Below are 19,370 nucleotides of genomic sequence, written 5' to 3' on the forward strand. Positions count from 1 at the left end.
GCGGGGTGGCTTTGGGTGTTAGGGCCCATCCTGAAAATCAGAGCATCAGGGAGTATCTGGCAGCAGTTAACCCAGATGACTGCTGCCAGGAGGTGATGGGGCAAGATTTGTGACACTGCCTAGGACAGGCAGTATGAATGACAGTTGCATCAAGAAATGAGATGTGATGGTAGGAAAAGGGCAACTGGTAACAATTTTGCATGTTTAATTTTTTTCCTATAAGGTGCTGCGGGGTCACATCGGCGTATCTATAGACAGATCAGTCATGTAGTGCATGAATGTCAACTAAGGCACAAAAGGAGGGAAAAGTGTCCAGATTTGAAAGAAGTCCAAAGAATTATCTTGTTACTGAGGAGTGATGGACAGCTAGCTGTCGTATGCTAGGTACCACGCATAGCAAATACCTGGAGTCCTGCTGGAGTCAGGATGTCTACTGCTCCCATTTCTTGGCTAGGGGTCAGACCTTGAAAAGGGTTGGATTATTCTGGGGTCCTCAGTTCTTGTTACTGCCAGTGTGAGAGTTGCTGGATCAAGAGTTCAGGCCGTATGCAGCACCTTCTGCATCCTTCTAGGCATTCTCAGGCTAAGAACCAGGATGCCCAGCAAGCATTCCAGTGTGAACACAGGCCTAGGAAGAGATGCAATTACAGAAAGAGATTGGTTTGACACTATACAAGGTTGAAGGTAAACTAAGTACTAGTATTTGGGCCTGTATTTGGGTTTGGGACTAGATGGTATTTCACCTTCGGGTTAGTGAAGTGCACAAAATACTCAGGGATTTCCTGTCTCTCACCTACCTGATGCTTCTTTTTGTTATCTCATTGCTTCTGACCTTGTTTTTCAGAAAAACTCTGTGATTCAAGAAAGCCACCATGAAAGGTGAGGAAGTTCGGCAGAGGAGAAAAGAGGGCAGGACTAGGAATGGAGAGCGACCCAGGCACAAAGGAAAGAACAAGGGTAAACACAGAGAGAGCCGGCTTGGCAACCAGGAGGCAGAGGATGTCTCCCTGCATGCACAGCAGAAGCTGTTGTCTGAGGAGAAAGTGGCCATGGCAAAGTCGCAGGAAGAGTCAGCCATCTCAATTTGCCTGCAAGTGCTCCTGCCATACCTCCTAGCTGGGCTTGGCATGGTCTTGGCAGGCATGGTTTTGGATTATGTTCAGGTAAGGGAGATAAAGCCATCTAACATAGCTGATATGGGATAGGTAGGGGATGTTTCTACAGAGGCAGAGGTTTTGCTCTGGGGATGACATAGTAAGGGAGGATTTGCAGCAGATTCATATGCCAACATGTCCTTCAAAGTCAACTATTATGTACTTCTATGCAGCTCTCAGGAGACAGCCTGTGGTGCTTTTCTGTCTCCTTTCCTCCTCTGGGAAAAAAAGACAATGTGGTACTAAAGAGTACATGAAGGACATGAAGCATCTATGTAGGAATGTGCCATTATGTCCAAAGATCTCACCTTGGTCCCGGGAAGAGGGTGGCTGACCCAGGGGCTGTGGTGGCACAGTGCTTTCCTGTAGCAGAGAGAGTGGTATCACTCATGGATATAGCTCTGGATAGTCCTGCATCTGCTGCTTCATTGTGCAATGAGTCAACCAGCCCAGCCCAGCCTGATCACCACATTCTTTTCTAAGGCCTCATAGCAGATGACTTGAATTCTTCCAGTCCAATTTCTGATTCTGTGACAGTCAGGATCAGACCTTTCCTTCTATGGTGCAGCAATACAGAGCTTAAGGTAGTGGCGAGCACTTAATTTTAGACAGTTTAAACTGCAGTTAACTTTCAGCTTAGACATTGCTGTGCCTTTGCAGTCTGGGTGATTCTCATTACTGTGTGCCTTTTTGTTAACCCCTGATACTTGACTAACTAGCTGTGAGGTCAGACTACCCTGACCTATCTGATACAGTGACACTGAAACTACTGTGCCTGCATTGACAACTTCCACAAATCTGAAGCTGTGTTCCTTTGTTATTAACCCAGGGCTGATCCCCCTAAGCTAGAAGAGCTATAAAGGCTTAAGAGTGACACGATATCCTTAACTGACCTTAGCATGTACTTGACACCCAGCAGATGACAAAACACTAAGGCAAATCCAGAACCCAATGACAACTACTTTTTGCCTCCTTAGACATTATTCTGAGAATCCTGAGCATTGAGCAACTGCTTCCATTTTTATTGTTTAGACCTGCCCATTCCTATGGATCTCTGACATTAAATGTATGTTGCTTTCCACTGTGAGTTATTAAAGCACAAAATAGGTTGCAGATGGGTTTATGATTGTTAGAAGCTTTTCTTTCAATGTTTCTGCCCTAGAAAGTTTTTTTTTCTAGGAAGAACTGAGCCACTAATATGAACAGAATGTGAGGCAAACCTCATTCTCCTCTGAAACTGCAAAAGTCTGGTTTCTGTTTTGGCAAATAAAGAGCTCACAAAGAGTTGCCGTGTTAGTGCTTAGAGCCTAGGAAATGAACCCATGCAACATCTCATAGGAAAAGCAGGCCTTTGGTAATTAGCACAGTGACTGTTCATGCATGTCATGGGCTATTTGAGCACATCTCATCATGGATTTGCTGCTGCTAGAAACTGCCCTTTCTTCCTGACCCAGTCCTGATTTGCCCCTGCTGCTGATGTTTCTGTAGGACAGCAGTGGATGCTGTGAGGCTTTGGGCCTCAGGCACTTTCCAACTGCCTGCTCTCAGGCTCTCCACATAAGTTTTCTTCTTTGCCCCTAAAGTGGGGAATCACAGAATATTCAGAGTTGGAAGGGACATAAGGATGATCGAGTCTAGCTCTGGTCCTGCACAGGACATCCCTGAGAATCACACCATGTGCCTGAGAGCATTGTCCAAATGCTTCATGAACTGTCAGGCTTGGTGCTGTGATCACTGTCCTGGGGAGCTGTTCCAGTGCCCAAAGAGCACTGGAAGAGAAGAGCAAAGTTAGAAAACAAGAATACACAGAGAGCTTACAGAGTCGGGAGTGAGACTCTTGAACAACTGGGACATGCAGTCCCTGAAATGCATCGTCCTTCCTTGAGCCCAAGGCGTCAGAATAGTGCTGCCTGTGGCTAACACTGCCATATTGTAAGAGTGTTCACTAGTTTTCCTGTCTCTTCTTTGCAGGGATGATGATGTACATCTGAAACTGTACTCTTTGGCACTTGTCGTCTTTCTATTCTGTTTTTTTTTGTACTGTGGCAATGGTTGGGGGCCCTAGATCAGGGCTCACCAAAGAAGCTGTTCCTGCTTTGACTCTTCTGGGGCAATGCTACATGTTAGCTTGTTTGCAAGCTTGGGTATACAGTGTATTTGTGTGCAGAGAAGGGCAGCAGTTCATCTTCTCAGGTTTTACCATGATGAGTAGTACAGCCATGAGGTGTGGTGGTGTTGTTTTCACCAGTTAGTTAGCAATCTTTTTCCCACTGTTGAGCAATGCTCTGTTTCTTCTCCAACGTGATGCATCTCTTTGTGGACAAATATGGTATATCCCTTTGCCAGGAAAATATGATGCATCTCTTTGCTGACAAATATGGTGTGGATCTTTATCAGAGGATCTTTAAATGCATAATGAAATGACCCAGTGTACACACACAGGTCACCTGAACCAATTACCTTCTCTGCATATTGATCATCGCTTGAAGACTTTTTATGGTGCTTGCTTAGAAACAGAGGGAGCTGAAGCGTGATAAACTCATAAACCCTGCCTGGCAGACACTTTAGTACAGGATGTGTTGCTACTGTGTTTTTTAATGGCATATGAGTCATTCGTGCTCATTAATATTTTCTTTACATTAGTGTTCTGCCTGTCAGCAATCCAGTTGGATGATACAGTGGCATATGGAACTAGGTATGCACATTATTAGATCTTGAAACCCCATGACAATTGTCCAGAAATTCTTTTATTTCCTTAAAGCCTCTGTGAGTTACTAACCAGAATTGGGCCTTCATGCTGTCAGTCCTCTGTTCCCAGCGGTACAAAAAGGTTCGGTCATATGTGGTTATTGCAAGACTTTTATTAACCTCCCTCTTCCAGCTATTGTGGGGGTTTTTTTTCCAGTTAGATTAGCTGAAATGTACTCTCCTGTTAGCTTTCAGCTAACCAGACCATTGTGAGGTGTAAGGGCCATGCGTACACACCAAGCCAGTTGGGAGTGGAGAAGGCTTCAGGGGCTGTACCAAAATATCAGCCTAGAAAACAGCAAAGGACAGAGTCTCCCATCTGTAGCTTGGGCTTGTTTTCCACTGTGCTATGCTTGCAGGAAGATCTGCTCTGCCATCTCAGCCCATTTGGCTCTGTGCTTTGGTTTGTGTGAATTCAGACCAAAGAAACAGTGTCTAAATGGCCAAGAGATTCCTCAGTTCCCTATTTTTCTGCAAGGCAGAAACATGTCTTGTTCTCTCCAACCCCACTGATGCATGTAGCTCCAAGCTGGGAGCCCTGTCACAAGGACAGAGTCCACAGCCTATTAATCTTCATGTCTCTCTGCATAGAGTGTTAGGGAAGTTGATCCATTCTAAATTGTGTTTTTCAAGTTTTTTGACCTTCTGATTCAATTAGTTTGCCCAAGTATTACAAAGGAGCCCCAGCATAATACCCTGACTCCTTTCCTTACATTTGTGACTTTGAGCTGAAGCCTTTATTGAGCAGGATACAAATTCTTTGGCTGTATGTGGCCACAGTGCAGCTCTGGTTTTTGACCTTGTGTCAACTGCCTAACCATGGAGGCTATGGGGTGAGACCCCCTCTCCCAAAGACAGTATCTTCCCAGGAGCAAACAGAAGCAGTCTGTTTCACTGTAGGACAGGAAGGGAGACCAGCTCACAGCGTGCCCTTTCCCTTGCCTGCGGTGTAGTAAGATTATGGAGCTACCTTAAATAAGCTCTGGCTATGACTCTTATCTTGGCCTTTGCAAACTAGCAGAAAGTTGAAGTGATGACAGCAGATAAGGGTGTTCACTTTTGAAGCTTATTGGTTGGTTCTCTGAACTTTTTTTTTCCCTCTGGGAGCCAGTCATTCAGAGGTATAGCTGGCAGAGAACTTGTTATATCCCGCGGAGACCATGGAGGGGACACAAGGGGCAGGGGACTAGAAGGGCAGATCTTCTCCCCCCAGCCAGCTCAGCTGTGTCCCTTGCCTGGGGATGAGACCTGCTTAGTATCGTCAGCCATGAGAAATGTGGACTCATGTTTTCCGTGACCTTTCTTCACCTTGAAGAAGCACTAAATGGATTGTGGTTGTTAACTCTCCACCTCCTCAGACTTGGGACAGTGAGGAAAGTTCAACAGTGCTTGCTGTGGGAGTGAGAGGACTGGGGCCGGATCACAACAGGCTTACATATTAAGCCACCGTATCAAGCGGGAGCTGTGGTCTGACAAGAAGTGTAACCTGAGGAGAAAGGACACTAGTGCACGCTGAGGGATTCTTGCATGACCTGTCACTCTTTCAGTGCTGTAGCCTGAGCAGGTCTTACTGGTTTTTACTGAAGTGGTGGGAGCTGAATGGGGTGTGGGCTCATTTCTATTCGTCCACAGACATCTCCGCAATCTTCTCTTCTCTTTTTTAATCCCCCCCTGGATATAAATTGGAGAAATTGTGTCCATCAAGTTTGCTGTCACCTGGGCTCAACTCATCGGAATCAGTTTTGGAGGATACCTGTGCTGCAATCCTCTGGACGTGTTCCTAGGAGAAGAACAAGCTAAAACAATTTGGCATCATGGCCGTAGTTTGAGGAAAAGCATTTCTTCTGATTTTGGAGAGAGCTGCAAGAAGGATCTGTGTGATGTCCTGATCTCCCTACCTTTTCCCTGCAGAGCATGGGGTAATGGTGTGTCACCATGGTGGTCACCCAGTTACAATTGGAACTGTGCTTCCACGGCAAGAAGCTGAGAGGTTTCACCTGCAAGTTGACCAGGTCAGCCAGTGGATTTCTCCCAGAGACTTCCTTCTCCATTGCCTCCCAGATATTCGTGCCCTTCCTTCTGGCAGGCTTGGGAATGGTAGCTGCTGGCCTCTTGATGGATGTCGTTCAAGTAGGTACATGCGTTTAGGCAACTTGTAGTAAGAGGGTGGGCTGAGTCACTGACCTTGAGTATTTGTGCATTTTTGTTTTTAATGTGTGTGGTTCTAGCAGCCAGTCAGCAGGATGGCTGTGGGCTTGTCCTGTGCTACAGAGTGTTAGATCAGTAGCTGGGCTCCTTGTATAGTGGGATAGTGGCTTTCAGACAGGCTGTCCAAAACTGTCTTTGGTGAATTAGCCTGGGTGCTCCCTTTTCTGTATTGAGCTAAACACTTTGGTGATGACTGCTGTGAAGCAACTGGATCAGACTGCAGCATGTTCCCCTGTTGCATGATATCATTTTTTTCCTTCAAAAATTGCTGATAAGGAGATCTAGGTCAGGGTTGTTATTAATTACCTGTCTTACTTAGAGGCAAGTTCATGCTTTCAGTTCTTTGCAAACAGCCTAATGTAATCTTTGGTCTAGAAGGCGTTTAGATACTGTGATGAGAGGCATGCCAGCATAAAATGATTAGTATTGCCTACAGACTGACTCCTCGGGCAGATTCTGAGGTGGGTGTAAATTTAGAATAACTTCCATTGACTTTCAGAGAGTCCTGCTGCATTTACACCATTGTGCCCACAACCCGAATCTATCCCATCGGTCTTTCCTTTGTACCAGTGGCACAAATAGAAATGCAAAATTTGATCTAGTTTGGGCGTCTCATGCCAGTGGATTTACAAATCAAAAGGCTGGCAGAGTTTCCCAAGGATATATCCTGCACTCTGAGCTCACTGGAGTACATTGGATTCTCTGGCATTAATACCACAGCAGGAGCTAAATATGGGTACTTGAATGTTTGGAAAGACAATACCTTCCTGTTTTTTTTCCTGCTTTGGAAGAAACAAAGAAGCAGAGGAGTTGAATTGAGGGGAATATGAGGAATATCAAAGAAGGGTTAACTGGAGTGGCACACACTGTTGCTGTGCTGTGTTTGTCATCTCCACCTTGTGCTGTGTTTAGGCACAGACCTGTCTTGCAGCATTACAGAAGTTCTCAAACTACCCAAGATGTTACATTAATAGTTAGCAGTTATCTCAGGGAAGGATAAAAACACAGTACATACCCACTCCATACCTTGGCAAGTGAACAGGTCTTTGTCCAGAAGCACTTGCTAAGAGATGGTCTCTGTTCAAAAATGTAACTGTATTCAATCTGGTGGAAAACATATATACTGGTGGGCAGTCTGGTTTGTGTATTTGTTCACTGGGCTCTTAGACAGGGGGTCACACATAAAACACAACCACAGGAAGTATATTTTTTCATGAAGGTGTTTCCAACTCTGCTGAAATAGAAGCCATAAGTCCATGGGTTCAGCTAACAGAGGAGGGAGCCTAGTGCTTTGAGAGTCACAACTGGCACAGGAGAGATGGTATTGAGGTGAGCTGCCATGGCATCAACACCACCATATTTAAAAACAAAGCCAGTAGCTGGGAAAATGCAGAGATCTAAGTCTTTAAAGGTTTGTAATATTCTTCTGTGCTTTATTGTCTTTGAGATATTTATTTTCAGTCTTTCTTCCTGCAAGTGTGAGAGGTAGAATCTCACTGTCCTAACAACTAAAACCTGAGACAAATTTGTTTACCTGAGGCCAGGTACCATAAGACTTATATTGCCAATCACAAGAGCTCACACCAATTGAACTACAGGTTTTTCTAGTCCAGGAGTCTGTGATTTGCCCATTTTTCTGTGGTTGTCTGGCTGAGGAATGCTTTGCCCTGTTTGCAGTCACTGCAAAACATTCTTGGGAAACTCACTGTCTGTCTTTGACAGGGAGATATATGGACAAGCTCATGGATGGTACCTAGAGCATATATGTGGTTTAATTCTGCTGCCCTTGTTTTGTTACATGCAAAATACCTCGAAATAATTTAGTTCTGTGCTAGGAGTCCAGCTGGCATGCTCTTCTGCAGGGTTGATGTTGCTGTAAAGAAGAGATCAAAGTGGAAATTGCTTGTTTGTCCTATCAAACTTTCCAGGATTTTTGCAGTTTCTGATCTGTTCTGGGATTAAAACAAAAACTGTTCATGTTACTGTTTAAAAATAATCAACAAGAGAGGTTTATCTAGCCCAGCTGGCTCTAAGGCTCGAACCTGGGTCTCTCATATTGTAATAGAAGGATGCCCAAAAAAGTATCCATTTGCCATTTTCTCTTCTTGGTTGTGCAGATGATGCAGCCTCTCTGTAGGGCCGAGAGCATGGCATGGGCTTTTTCTTCCTGGATGTTTCCACCTCTGCTCCAGTGATCCTTGGCCAGCTGTTCGATCCAGATTCTAGGCTGGCTGGCTTTGCTGGGGCATTGCCAGTGTTTGGCCCACTCTTTTATGTAAGGTGAGGAATCAGAATGAAGCTGGACAATCAGATTTCAAACCAGAATTCTGGAGGAAAGCTGCCCTTTCATTTTCCCCTTCCACAATACTCCAGTGGGGCATAGTCTAAATAAAAGCCACAGACATAAGGTATCCCTGTCCTTTGTTGATTAAAGCCCATGAGATTATTAGCACTGGAAAGGATTTTGAATCGGCTTGCGTTTTGTACTCCAGGATATTTTGATCTTTCTGGTGACTTGTTCAGAGCAATGGAAAACCTCTGAGGCTCCTTAGCTGCTGCCCTGGGAGATGAATGCCCTGAAGATGTGACAGGACATGGTTGGGACTGTGAGGTCAGTGTGAGGAACTACAGCAGGGCTAAACTACAGCTGGGGAGGCTGGCTTAATACAGCATAGCCTCTCTTCCTCTCAGGGACCCCATGAGCAGATCCAACTGCCATGGAGAACAGCTGCGGTGGATCACGGGGTTAACCAAGTTTCTCCAGAGCTGGGTTTTAGGGCTGAAACTCCATTATGGAGATGTGGAGTGGGGAAGAGTCTCTTTCTGGCTCTGTGTCCCTGTGTGGGTTTGTAATATTGCATGGAATGTTTCTGTTCTCCTAGGCTAGTTTTCGTCTCGAAGGACAGAGATGTTTCTTAGGCTCAGTTCAGCTGTCTTCATTCAGGTAGCTCCTCGCCTACACAGCTATAACTTGCCCCATTCACCCACTCTTCCAGCTGACAGTCCTGCAAGTCAATGCCACAGTCATCATCTGTTTATTCAGTATTTCTGCAGTTGCTAACACAATGGAGTCCTGGCTACTGTGGTATAAATCATTATGAATCTGTCCTTAGGCTCTTGGTGAGTCACTAATGAGACTCAAATAGAGGCAATTAAGTCGGCTTTTTTTATTAGTACAGTTGTGTGATCCTTTATTAATTGCTTAGAGACTTTCACTGTAATTATAGGTAAGGCAGAGTCCCAAAAAAACATACCTCATATGCTGAAACTTCTGTTACAATGGCTTGAGACCTGCAAACTTCATTGTCTTTCTATGTGTGAAACATGCAAGAACTGAAGCATAAATATGTTCTTGCCTCTGTATTTTAAATGATTGGGGGTTTTTACATTGTGGCTATGAGGTCTGGTTTTTCTCCTTTCTTTTGAAGGTGTCAAAGATGTGTTTGGATCTTTATTCTTAAAGAGAGAAGAGAGAGGGGGATATGAATCTTAAAAAGAGATGTCCACCCCTAGCTTTTCTCAGGTATTTAAGTTCTGTGCTAACAAATTTAGACGAAATTGTAGTGTGTCGAATAAAATGACTATTTTTGTCTTGTCTGTTATTTACTCAAAAGTAACTTACCTTAACATTTTGAAACATGCCTGTTTCCAGGTCACCACTGCCAGGAAATGTGCCTTTTTTATATTGATAATAATGTTTTGCTTCTTATCTGCACCTTGATGGGTGTCTTGCACCACATGCTCAGGACTGGCTCAGCCCCACTCTTCATTTATCCTGACTGAGAAGGAAGCTGTGAGGTCTTTCCAGCAGACAGCCACACCACCAGCTTTCCACAGCTTCCCATGGCACAGTCAAAGGAAAACACCAAGCTATTACACCCTGTCTAACAGGCTGACAGCTGAATGTGTTGACATTTATTGAGTCTGTCCAACCTCCTGGATTTTCAGGTTTATCGAATCCCAATGGATGTGAAAGAGGTGCAAAGGGATCTGTTGTTCATTTTGTCCTCTTGTGCCAGAATTTGGGACCATCATGGGATACTAGCCAGGGATAAGTTGGAATTAATGAACAAACTGATCCTTCACATGATGTGTAGCTAAACTATGAAAATTTTTGCCACAGGATGGCACATGGGTTGGAGGGGGGAGATTGGATGAGTACCTGAAAGAAAAATCCTTTCAGCACTGGTAAGTGTGCAGAAAGACTTCGCCAGTTCAGTACCCTGTGGCAGATAGTCATAGGCTGGAAAATACACAGGAGAATTCTCCTGTTTACTTGTCATATTTGTAGGTTCTTGTTTTACACACGTGAATTTGACCATTGCTAGAGCTAAGGATAGGTTAGATGGACCTTTGACCTGGTCTTCTTTGGTTGTATTCTGCTCTTAGATGCTTAACTTGTTGATTTTACTTCACACTGAGCTGCCCTGTTCTGTGATTTCATCATGATGTAAACCTCTCTGGCTACAATGGGACTTTGCCAACATCCTTGAATGCACAGGGGGTGAATGAATTATGTTCCAAAGCACTGTATGGTATATAAATTAGAGAAGATGTGTGTCAACAAAGTTCCTTAAGGTTTCAGATTGTCTCTAGCATTGCAGCTGATTCAACATCTTTGTACAGTTCATCTTCAGAGGAGCAACGACAGTGAAGATATTGGCCCAGCAGTTCAGCTTATGAGATATCTTAATTCAAAATCCTTTTTCCAGCTGTGCTGGGAATGTGCTTGGTAACAGGAAGATTTAGGAACTGCCTATGGAGAAGAGATGCAAATATCTCCTTCTGTCCTACCAGCAGTCTTAGATGCTTAGTTAGAAGATTGGTATGAAAAGACAGACACAACTTTTTGTTGTTAGATCGCTTCCAGATCTTTGTGTTTGTTCTTATGAGTCTGGTTAGCAACAGGCTTTCCTGTATCTAGTGTCAGTACAAAGGAGAAAGAACGTGCTGTATTTCATTTGGCTGGTGAAGCCTAATTATTTTTCATGTTGTTCTTAGCTAATCCTAAAGGCACATTTTAATTTGTGGCTTTCCAAAATCTTCTGTTGCCTTCAGGAAGAAATATCCTTCACTGTTAGGGTAGTGTTTGGCTGTACATGAGATGAGAAACAATAGTGTGAGCTGAAAATTCCTTCCTTCACTCCCCAAATGCAACAAGTCCAGGGCAGCATCTGCCCCCATGTGCATAGCAGACACTTGTAGAGGAGGTGGCGAGACAAGAACCCACTCCCCTGTGGAGCAAGAGCAGTGGACTGGTCAGCATCACAAACTGAGGTTGTTGCCTTTGTTTTCTTCCAGCACTGGGATGTGTTTCGGACAATTACAGAAGTGTTTATCCTTGTTCCTGCCTTGGTTGGCCTGAAGGGTAATCTTGAGATGACACTGGCATCCAGGCTCTCTACTGCTGTGAGTATTAACAAGGTGGTGGTGGGGGGGGCTGTGGGGAGAGGGGTGATTAGCAGGAGACATGAGGAGATTCTTCTTTTATATAATCACACTGTGTATGAGACGTGCCCTTTTTGGCTAAGTAGAAACTAGTGATGTGTGAGTGTTAAAATAATGTGTTTGCCCTCATTTTGTAACCAGAACAGAGATTTTCCATCTGCGCTTTGAAGGTGAATTATTCCCTGGGCGGCCAGTTGCTGATATCTGGGGCCCTGTGACACATGAAGGAGACAAAGCCAGAGCTCCACAGCTGTCAGCTTCAGTATTGGATTGCTTTTCTGTGGGTATTGATCCTTGAGAGACCCAGGGCTTCTCAACAATCCTACTTTGGAGGGAGCAGGCCAAGGCTTCTTGGAACCTGCAGTAGCTTTTGCTACTCTGTATTTGATCTCTTCTATCTCCCTAAGCAGTTTTGTTTACTTTGGGCTGTTTATATTGCATGTCTCAGGAAAAATTGGAGCACAACAGAGCAACTCAGGGGGAACAAAAGAGGAAAAATGGTTTAATTTGTTCAGCTTTTGGTCTGTGCAGGATGTGGTGAATATGCCCACTCCACCTTTAGCTGAGTGCACTGCAATGTCTTTGCACCTCCAGTGTGAGCCTCTGATGCTCCTGGGACACTGTGCTGGAGCACAACAGAAAAGTGCCATGAAGGAAGTGCAGGGAAGGTTGGAAGATGATGACCTGTGCTTGCCAGGTCTCTTTCCCACAGGGACCAGGTGAAACTGCCTTCAGCAGCCACCTGTGCCACCGAAACAGGTTTTCAGGGTGTCTCTCTTGGCTCCTAGGCTAACACCGGACAGATGGATGATGCCCAGAAGCAATGGAAAATGGCCACCTGCAATTTAGCCCTTATCCAGGTGAGTCACTTCAGCTAGGATATGGAGAAGTCTCTTTTCTCTTGCTATGTTGCAGACCAACAGCATCTGTTCTCAGCAATGCTGAATCCAGAGCTGGTGATTTGGGGCAGGTATTCTCAACAGAACCAGGACTTGACCTCCAATAACGCTCTGTGTGGCCCCAGAGCTTGTAGTTTAGCTGCAAAAGACATCTAGACATTTGTTGCTTTTGTGAACAAACTGAAATAATAAAAGCCCCTCCTTTTACAGGGACAGCTATGGCACAATTCCTGTTTCACAACAGCCCCTAGATAAAGCCTGTTGTTTACTGGCAGTGTTTGAGAGTCAGCCTTGGACAGGAGGGAAGAGATGGGAGAAATGTGCATCTTGGAGCTATTTCTGCTTGTTAAAATCTAGCAACCAGCCTAGAGGTTGCACATGGCAAGGCCACAGGGCTTGCAACATGTGTCTATGTGCTTTCCCTTATCTCCTTCCACAGCTTTCAGCTTGATAGGAGTGCTGCATTGATGTGGAGCCCATTTTTGTGTTGACCAGGGTTATTCCTCTACTGATGGACTCGGTGTCCTCTGCTGAAATGTTATCTGCCCTTTACAGGCCTCCAGAGTTTTTCTCCAAACTTTTTCAATATATTTCTTTCCATCTAGTGGAGCCTTATAGGGATGCTGCTAAATACATAAGCAATTAGCATCTATGCAAGGCTTTGCCCTCCAAGCTGTGTGGCAGTGCTGCAGTCGTGTGGAGCCAGGACTGCCTGGGACCAGATGTGAATGATTGCTCACCAGCTGTCTTTTGGTCCCCAGGTCCAGGCCACTGTGGTGGGACTTCTGGCAGCTGTTGCTGCTGTGATCCTGGGAGCCATCTCCAAGGGCTCTGTGGAGCTGAGCCAGGCTGCTGTGCTGTGTGCCAGCAGTGTGACCACAGCCTTCATAGCTGCACTTTCACTTGGTGAGTTGTTCTGGTTCCTCAGATCACACATGGAGCACTGTAAACTGCCCCTTCCACCAGGGAGGCCCAACAGACATCCCTCTGGTCTGGCAGAGGGAGGAGGGATGCAGGGAGCATTAGTCCTATATCTGTTGCTTTCATCCCCTCTGCATCTTGCCTTTGCTTCTCTTCTCCCATGCATCAACAGCAGCAACCAAAGTGTCCTTCACCTGACACACAAAAACTGCCACATGCATGGGTGTGCACACACTTGCTCTGTCTCTCTTGGGTGACACATTAGCCATCTACATTGGTCCTTTCCTAAGGGAGGTTGAACTAATGTCATGCACAAAGCAGGGAACAGAGAGTGTGTTAGCAGACAACACCAGACCACGCTCAAGATGCACTCGGGTCACCCAGTACCCTGCGCAGGGTTGTAGCCAGCCCGACGGTTTGCCTGCTGTGAGCTCAGAGCCAGGCAGTTCTGTCTCCTGGCTCTTCCCCTTCAAGGGAAACGTGATGGGATGGACGGTAGGAGCTGTTGTGTCGCCTGAAGATCATCAGTTTGCAAGTCTGCCATACGAGGGCAGCATGATACCCTGAATAGAGGCAGCTGGCAGAGTCGGATACAGCAAGTTTTCTAAATGAAAGGGACAAGTTCGAACAAGTGCATATCCTGAAGCTGGAGTCAAAGGGTGATTGTATATGCCTTTGATGAAAAACATGGATGAGGCAGTTGTTAAAAAACAGCAGCCCAGCTTTCATTACTCTTCCTTACATTCTCCCTGCTCACTGTGGTACAGAGAGGCTTTGCTGCTGTCCCATCGCAGACTTGCAGCTGGCATTAGTTTCTTCTCTGGACATGGTCACAGGCAGCCTATGTGTGGGTGTGCACAACGGGAAGTTGCTATTTTTATGACCAGGGAGGGAAGCAGCATGAACTGTGCTGTGGGGAGAGGAGCGTGGGTGTCTGGGAGGGTTTTAGTGGAAATGCCATGTTGTGTGAGGATGTGTTTCTGTATGAAGGGATGTTGTATCATGGAAAGTGCACATGTGGTATTTCCTAGGGGAGAGCTGGTGCTCCTGTGCATGCTCAGCTTTGGTGGGGCTGTGCAAACAGGCACAGAGAGGTGGTGAGCTGGAGTGAATCACCATTTCTTGGGCTTCCTTTGGTGCATCTGTCAGCCATGGAAGGACTTTGAATCGGTCATATGTCTTTTCTCAAGGCTCTCCTTGCTAGTCACATTGCCGTGGAACCTGGCCAAGCAGGGTTTGTTTCAGGTAGCTGATCCACAGGCTTGTGAGAGATGGTTAAGGAATACCCACATGTTCATCAGGGTTTGGGGTTTGTGCTCCTTAACTTACCTGAGCAAGCAAAACTTCTCTCCAACAATGCTGAGAAGCAGCTGAATTTTCCAGGTGCAGCTTAGAGGACAGGGGAAAAGAGGTGATGTGGGCTGCCTCCATAATCCCATGACTCTGGAGCTGTTCACAACATCAACACTCATTCAGTGCAAGTTAAAGCAGCCCCAAAGACTCTGGGACATTAGGGGTCAGTCTGATGGCTGGGCTGAAAGGCTAATTTAGCTTACTGTAAGGAAGTTTGTTGCTGTTTGGTGAATCAAACTTTGAGAGACTTTGGTCTAATATGGAAAACATATTTGTGCCGTGAGATCCAGAGCAGGGGATGGCACCAGGAGGCTGCTGCATGCCTGCTGTGTGCTTATCTATGAGTGTGCTCCGTGCCTGGTCCTGCTTCAAGGCAGTAAAGATTAGGCTGCTCAGGAGGGGAGCTTCTACATTTGGGCTGCCTGCTGGTATGTCCTTTGATCCCTGGAATTTGCTTGTGTGCCTCTGGGCCTTTGGCGCAGTTCATAGGGGCAGAGTCATGCCCGTCAGGTTGGTGAAAGCAAGAGGACAAATTCCTGGAGTTGTCCAATCTCCAGCTGCGTGGTAGTGCTATGGGTAATGTGCATCTTGCTTTTTAGACCCCCACGACCCTCTGGGAACCTGAACAGCAGCTCTGGGGTGAAAGACAGCAGGATGCATTCTCTGATTCCTACTCTGTGTCGTCTCTAGGTCTGGTGATGATTGGTGTGATCCTCGGAGCAAGGAAAATTGGGATCAATCCAGACAATGTCGCCACACCCATTGCAGCAAGCCTTGGAGACTTGATAACCCTTTCCCTGCTGGCGGGAATCAGCAGTACACTCTTCAAATACATAGGTACAGTGTTTAGCAGGGAATTGCAGCTTGGCAGGGGAGGGACGAATCCTTGTGAAATTACTGCAGGGCACTTACCCATTTCTGGCATGTTTCAGAATGGAGGCTGTCATGCCACTGGAGTGAAAAAATGACCAAAGAGGCTTTTTGCAGACTCTTCTAGTAACAAACTAGAAGGCAGAGCATAATAAACACAACTAGGATCTGCCAAAGAAATCACCAACGTATATTGTGCAGCTTTGGAACAGAAGGTTAACATACATGACACTGACTCTAATCCTGATCTGTTGCTAGCCAAGCATAACTACTTCTGTGTGTGGGTAATAGCAGGTCCTTCTCCACAAAGCAATTTCAGGGTTTTGGCGTTTGTAAAATATTCTTGTGTCTTGTCACGTGGAGAGTTGTGGCTGAACAAGATGTTACAAAACTGGAGGGAGGCAGTCTGCAGTGTTTTATGCTTGCAGCACTCAGAGCAGCAGTTGTGGCTATGGGGTTAGCGGTGCTGCTGGTCGGCAAAGATTTGGTCACCTGTTGACCCTGAAAAGCTCAAAACATGTTGCAACTTGGTGACATATGCCTGACTGTTGCTTTTAAAGTGCTAGGCTACTTACTGTGAGCCTAACATAGAACAGAAATGGGAAAATGAAAAGATCCAGCAAACTCAATACCATTTGAAACCCAAACTGTCACTTCAGACTGTGAGCAGAAGCAGCGAGGCAGCTGGTCTCAGTTTGCATAACTTGTTCCATATGTAAGCACAAGAGAAGGAGCACACTGCAGGGAGAGGCTCATGAACCACTTCTGTCCAGTCCCTCTAGAGCTTCAGGAGTGCGGTTTTTTTTTAATTAGGCTTTTTCCATTATGCCATTGCACCTGTCCCTGTAAAGCTAGTTTGTCTTTCAGTTGCTACGCCTCAGATAGTATCTCCTAGGGAGCACATGGCAGAATAACATGATAACCTCTATGGCTATGACCAGAGAGCATTTGTGGAGTTTACAGAGTAGTTTAAATAACCTCTTGAGATGGAAAATACTCAGCACACAGACACTGAGTCACTGGGAGCATGAAGTCAAGCAGGTAGGAGGACAGCACTGCTGATGGTAGTTGAACAAAACCATTTTTCTCCTCAGTGTGTAGTAAGGTACAGATCATGCTGTAGCAACTTCTGGGTCCTGCCAAAATGTATCCTTCAAAAGTACTGATGAGGCTGTAAATTTCAGTGCTATCTGCCACCTGATGCAGCACCATCTCCTTCTACAGAATATCCTTTTGCCACTGAAGATTTTCAATTTTTAAAAAATTGATCCTGATCCTTCTCAGTCCTGAAAATGGAGATACAAACTGTGCCAAAGGATTTCGGCTTGTTTATGGGCTGTGTGTGAGAGAATGTGGCAGAACAGGAATGTGGAGACTGAAGGCCATTCATCCTACCAGGAGTCTTTCTGTGGGCTTTGATAAGGTTTGATAGACTCCAGTGCTCTGTGTATGCATTATTTAAGAAGGAATTAATTGCTCGAAACAACAAGGGGTGGAGGTAGGAGACCCAATACAGTAGCTGAATCTGTCCTGAATGACTCCTGGTGGTAAAGTGCACTGACAAAACAGTGGCTGTCTACACCCCAGAAGTGGCTGCATTTCAGTGCCTACCGAATCCACTCATAAAGAGTGCACCTCTTTGTGTAAGAGCCTATGATTTATGGAAGATGTCATCACATCAATGCTTTCTCATCCAGGTAGCCCAAGGCCCTGGCAATGACATTTTTAAAATGCACACTTGGAGCCTGCTTCATCTCCCAGATTACCTGCAAAGTCGGCGTTACAACCCACTGCCTTTGGCCCCAACAGAGACCAGATGGAGAGCTTTGTTGAAGAAGCATTTTTGTATCAAAAGGGTTGGCATCATCCCCATTGCTTGAAGGTGTTTCTCATGGTTCTGAGTAATTTTTATTTTCTTCTAGTCCTGCACATTTACTTATTTTTTTTAATTCCTTTGTTTCTGAAGATCACTTCAAGGTTATGCCTCTGCCGAATAGGAAAAGCACCTAATGGAAACACATATAAGCTAGCACAAAAGAAGCTCCAGTTCTTGGCTGCCTTACACATGCAAGAGAGCATTTGTTCCTACAGAGCAGACCAGCTGCTCGGCAGTTCTGCTAGCTTGCCACCTAAAGTACCTCTTACCTCATGTTTTTGGAGAAGGCGTGAGGTGTCTGCCCTAAGTGTGATACAGCTTGCACACAAGAGTTTCCCCCTTGCCCTGCTGTTTGATTTGTACCCTGAAGCCATAAATTTTGTAACTTCTCATCTTTCTTAGCTGGAGATGGAATTGGAGACTTGTTCATCTTCAAATATAACTTGCTTTGAATCCTGCTGATTTTCAAATAGCATCCTCTTGCAGTGAAATTCAGGGATTAATTATGGATTTCTATTGTGGAATGAGGTAGTTTTGTGGGGAATATCATGGTTCATGAGATTTTTTTGCTAACATAACTTGGTTGGAGCAAGAGTCCTGCTGCCTTTCTTCCTGTCTTTGTGCAATCTGATTTTGGCAACCTGTGAAACTATGGGGGTTTAATTCAAGGTTTCTTTTCCTTGCCAGATGTGAAATACCTTTCTCCTCTGATCTGTGCTGTCTTCATTGTCATGATCCCTCTCTGGGTTGCTATTGCCAAGCAATGTCCTTCCCTTGCCGAAGTCCTGAAATCTGGATGGCAGCCAGTTATCGTTGCAATGAGCATCAGCAGGTAAACCAAGGAACTGCTCCCAAGCCCATGTGTGTATGCACACTGCAGGGTGACCCTGCATTCATTTAGAAGGCCATCAAAAGTGAAACTGGAAGGGACAGCAGTAGAGTATTTGTCCAGTGCTTCTCAGCCATTGGTCACCCTCCAACAGGCTGTGAGATAGCAGATAAGGAGCCCCCAAATGACTAGAAAAGCAAATAATCATTTTAAGTCTCACTCACATATCCATGCACCACATGGGTGCATGCCAGGAAACCGATAATAGAGATGATGACCATCACAAATTATCGGGCTTCAACCTCATTTTTATCCAGCTGTAAAGAGAAAAGACTGGCGAACCTAGAGCCAGGTAGTTTATTCATCCTGTGCTTTCAGACTCAGCTGAGATCTGTGAGAGAATTGAAAAAAACCTGTTAAGGGCCCATATAGAAGTGCAACAAAACTTTAGGGGAGGATGATAAAGCTTCCCTGACTACTACTGGTTTTGCTGAAGGGTGGGCAAGGAGGTCTCCCTGATCTTGTTACGACATTAACAAAAACTCTAAGGCCGTCTGTTGGTGAAAACTGAGCTATAAAAGGAGTACATGGTGAATAGTCCAGCTCTGACAATGGGGAAGATGCAGTAACCAATCTCAATGTACTATTTTCACAGCTTAGGAATTGCCCTGGGAAAAGATTCATCCACCCTCATTGCCTGTCCTTTTTTAACAGCGTTGGTGGGCTCATCCTGGATAAAACTGTAACTGACCCAAATTTTGAAGGCATGGCAGTTTTCACACCTGTGATTAATGGTAGGTGGGGCACGGGGGGTTCTATGCATGCTTCTATTTATACCTCCCCCTCTCTTCCCCTAGGGTTATGGTATCCACTCTTGCCCCTATACAGAGGTCAGTGTCCAAGTCCCTGCTCCCATCACGAGTAGAAGTGAAGCTATTGGACCCCATTACATCCCTGTTTACACATGTCTTGAAGCATATCTGGAGCAAAATAGCAAGCAGGGCTGAAAAATACTGGGAGAGCTGTGGGGAAGGCTAACAGCATCTGATAGTTGTCTCTGAGAG

General features: G+C 45.4%; 1 protein-coding gene across 1 annotated transcript; it reads left to right on the top strand.

Moving 5' to 3' along the window:
- Positions 1-841: 841 nt before the first annotated feature.
- LOC103805557 (solute carrier family 41 member 1-like) lies at positions 842-19,170 on the top strand (the record flags this gene model as incomplete). The annotated part of the gene is made up of 7 exons (XM_009078212.1): positions 842-1,163; positions 11,412-11,519; positions 12,347-12,418; positions 13,219-13,363; positions 15,422-15,568; positions 18,165-18,309; positions 19,021-19,170. Coding segments are annotated over exons 1-7 (1,058 nt in total), but the record flags the coding sequence as incomplete, so codon positions are not given.
- Between the last annotated feature and the right edge of the window lie 200 nt (positions 19,171-19,370).

Source organism: Acanthisitta chloris, unplaced genomic scaffold, assembly GCF_000695815.1.
Source record: "Acanthisitta chloris isolate BGI_N310 unplaced genomic scaffold, ASM69581v1 Scaffold46317, whole genome shotgun sequence".
NCBI classification, from domain to species: Eukaryota; Metazoa; Chordata; class Aves; order Passeriformes; family Acanthisittidae; genus Acanthisitta; species Acanthisitta chloris.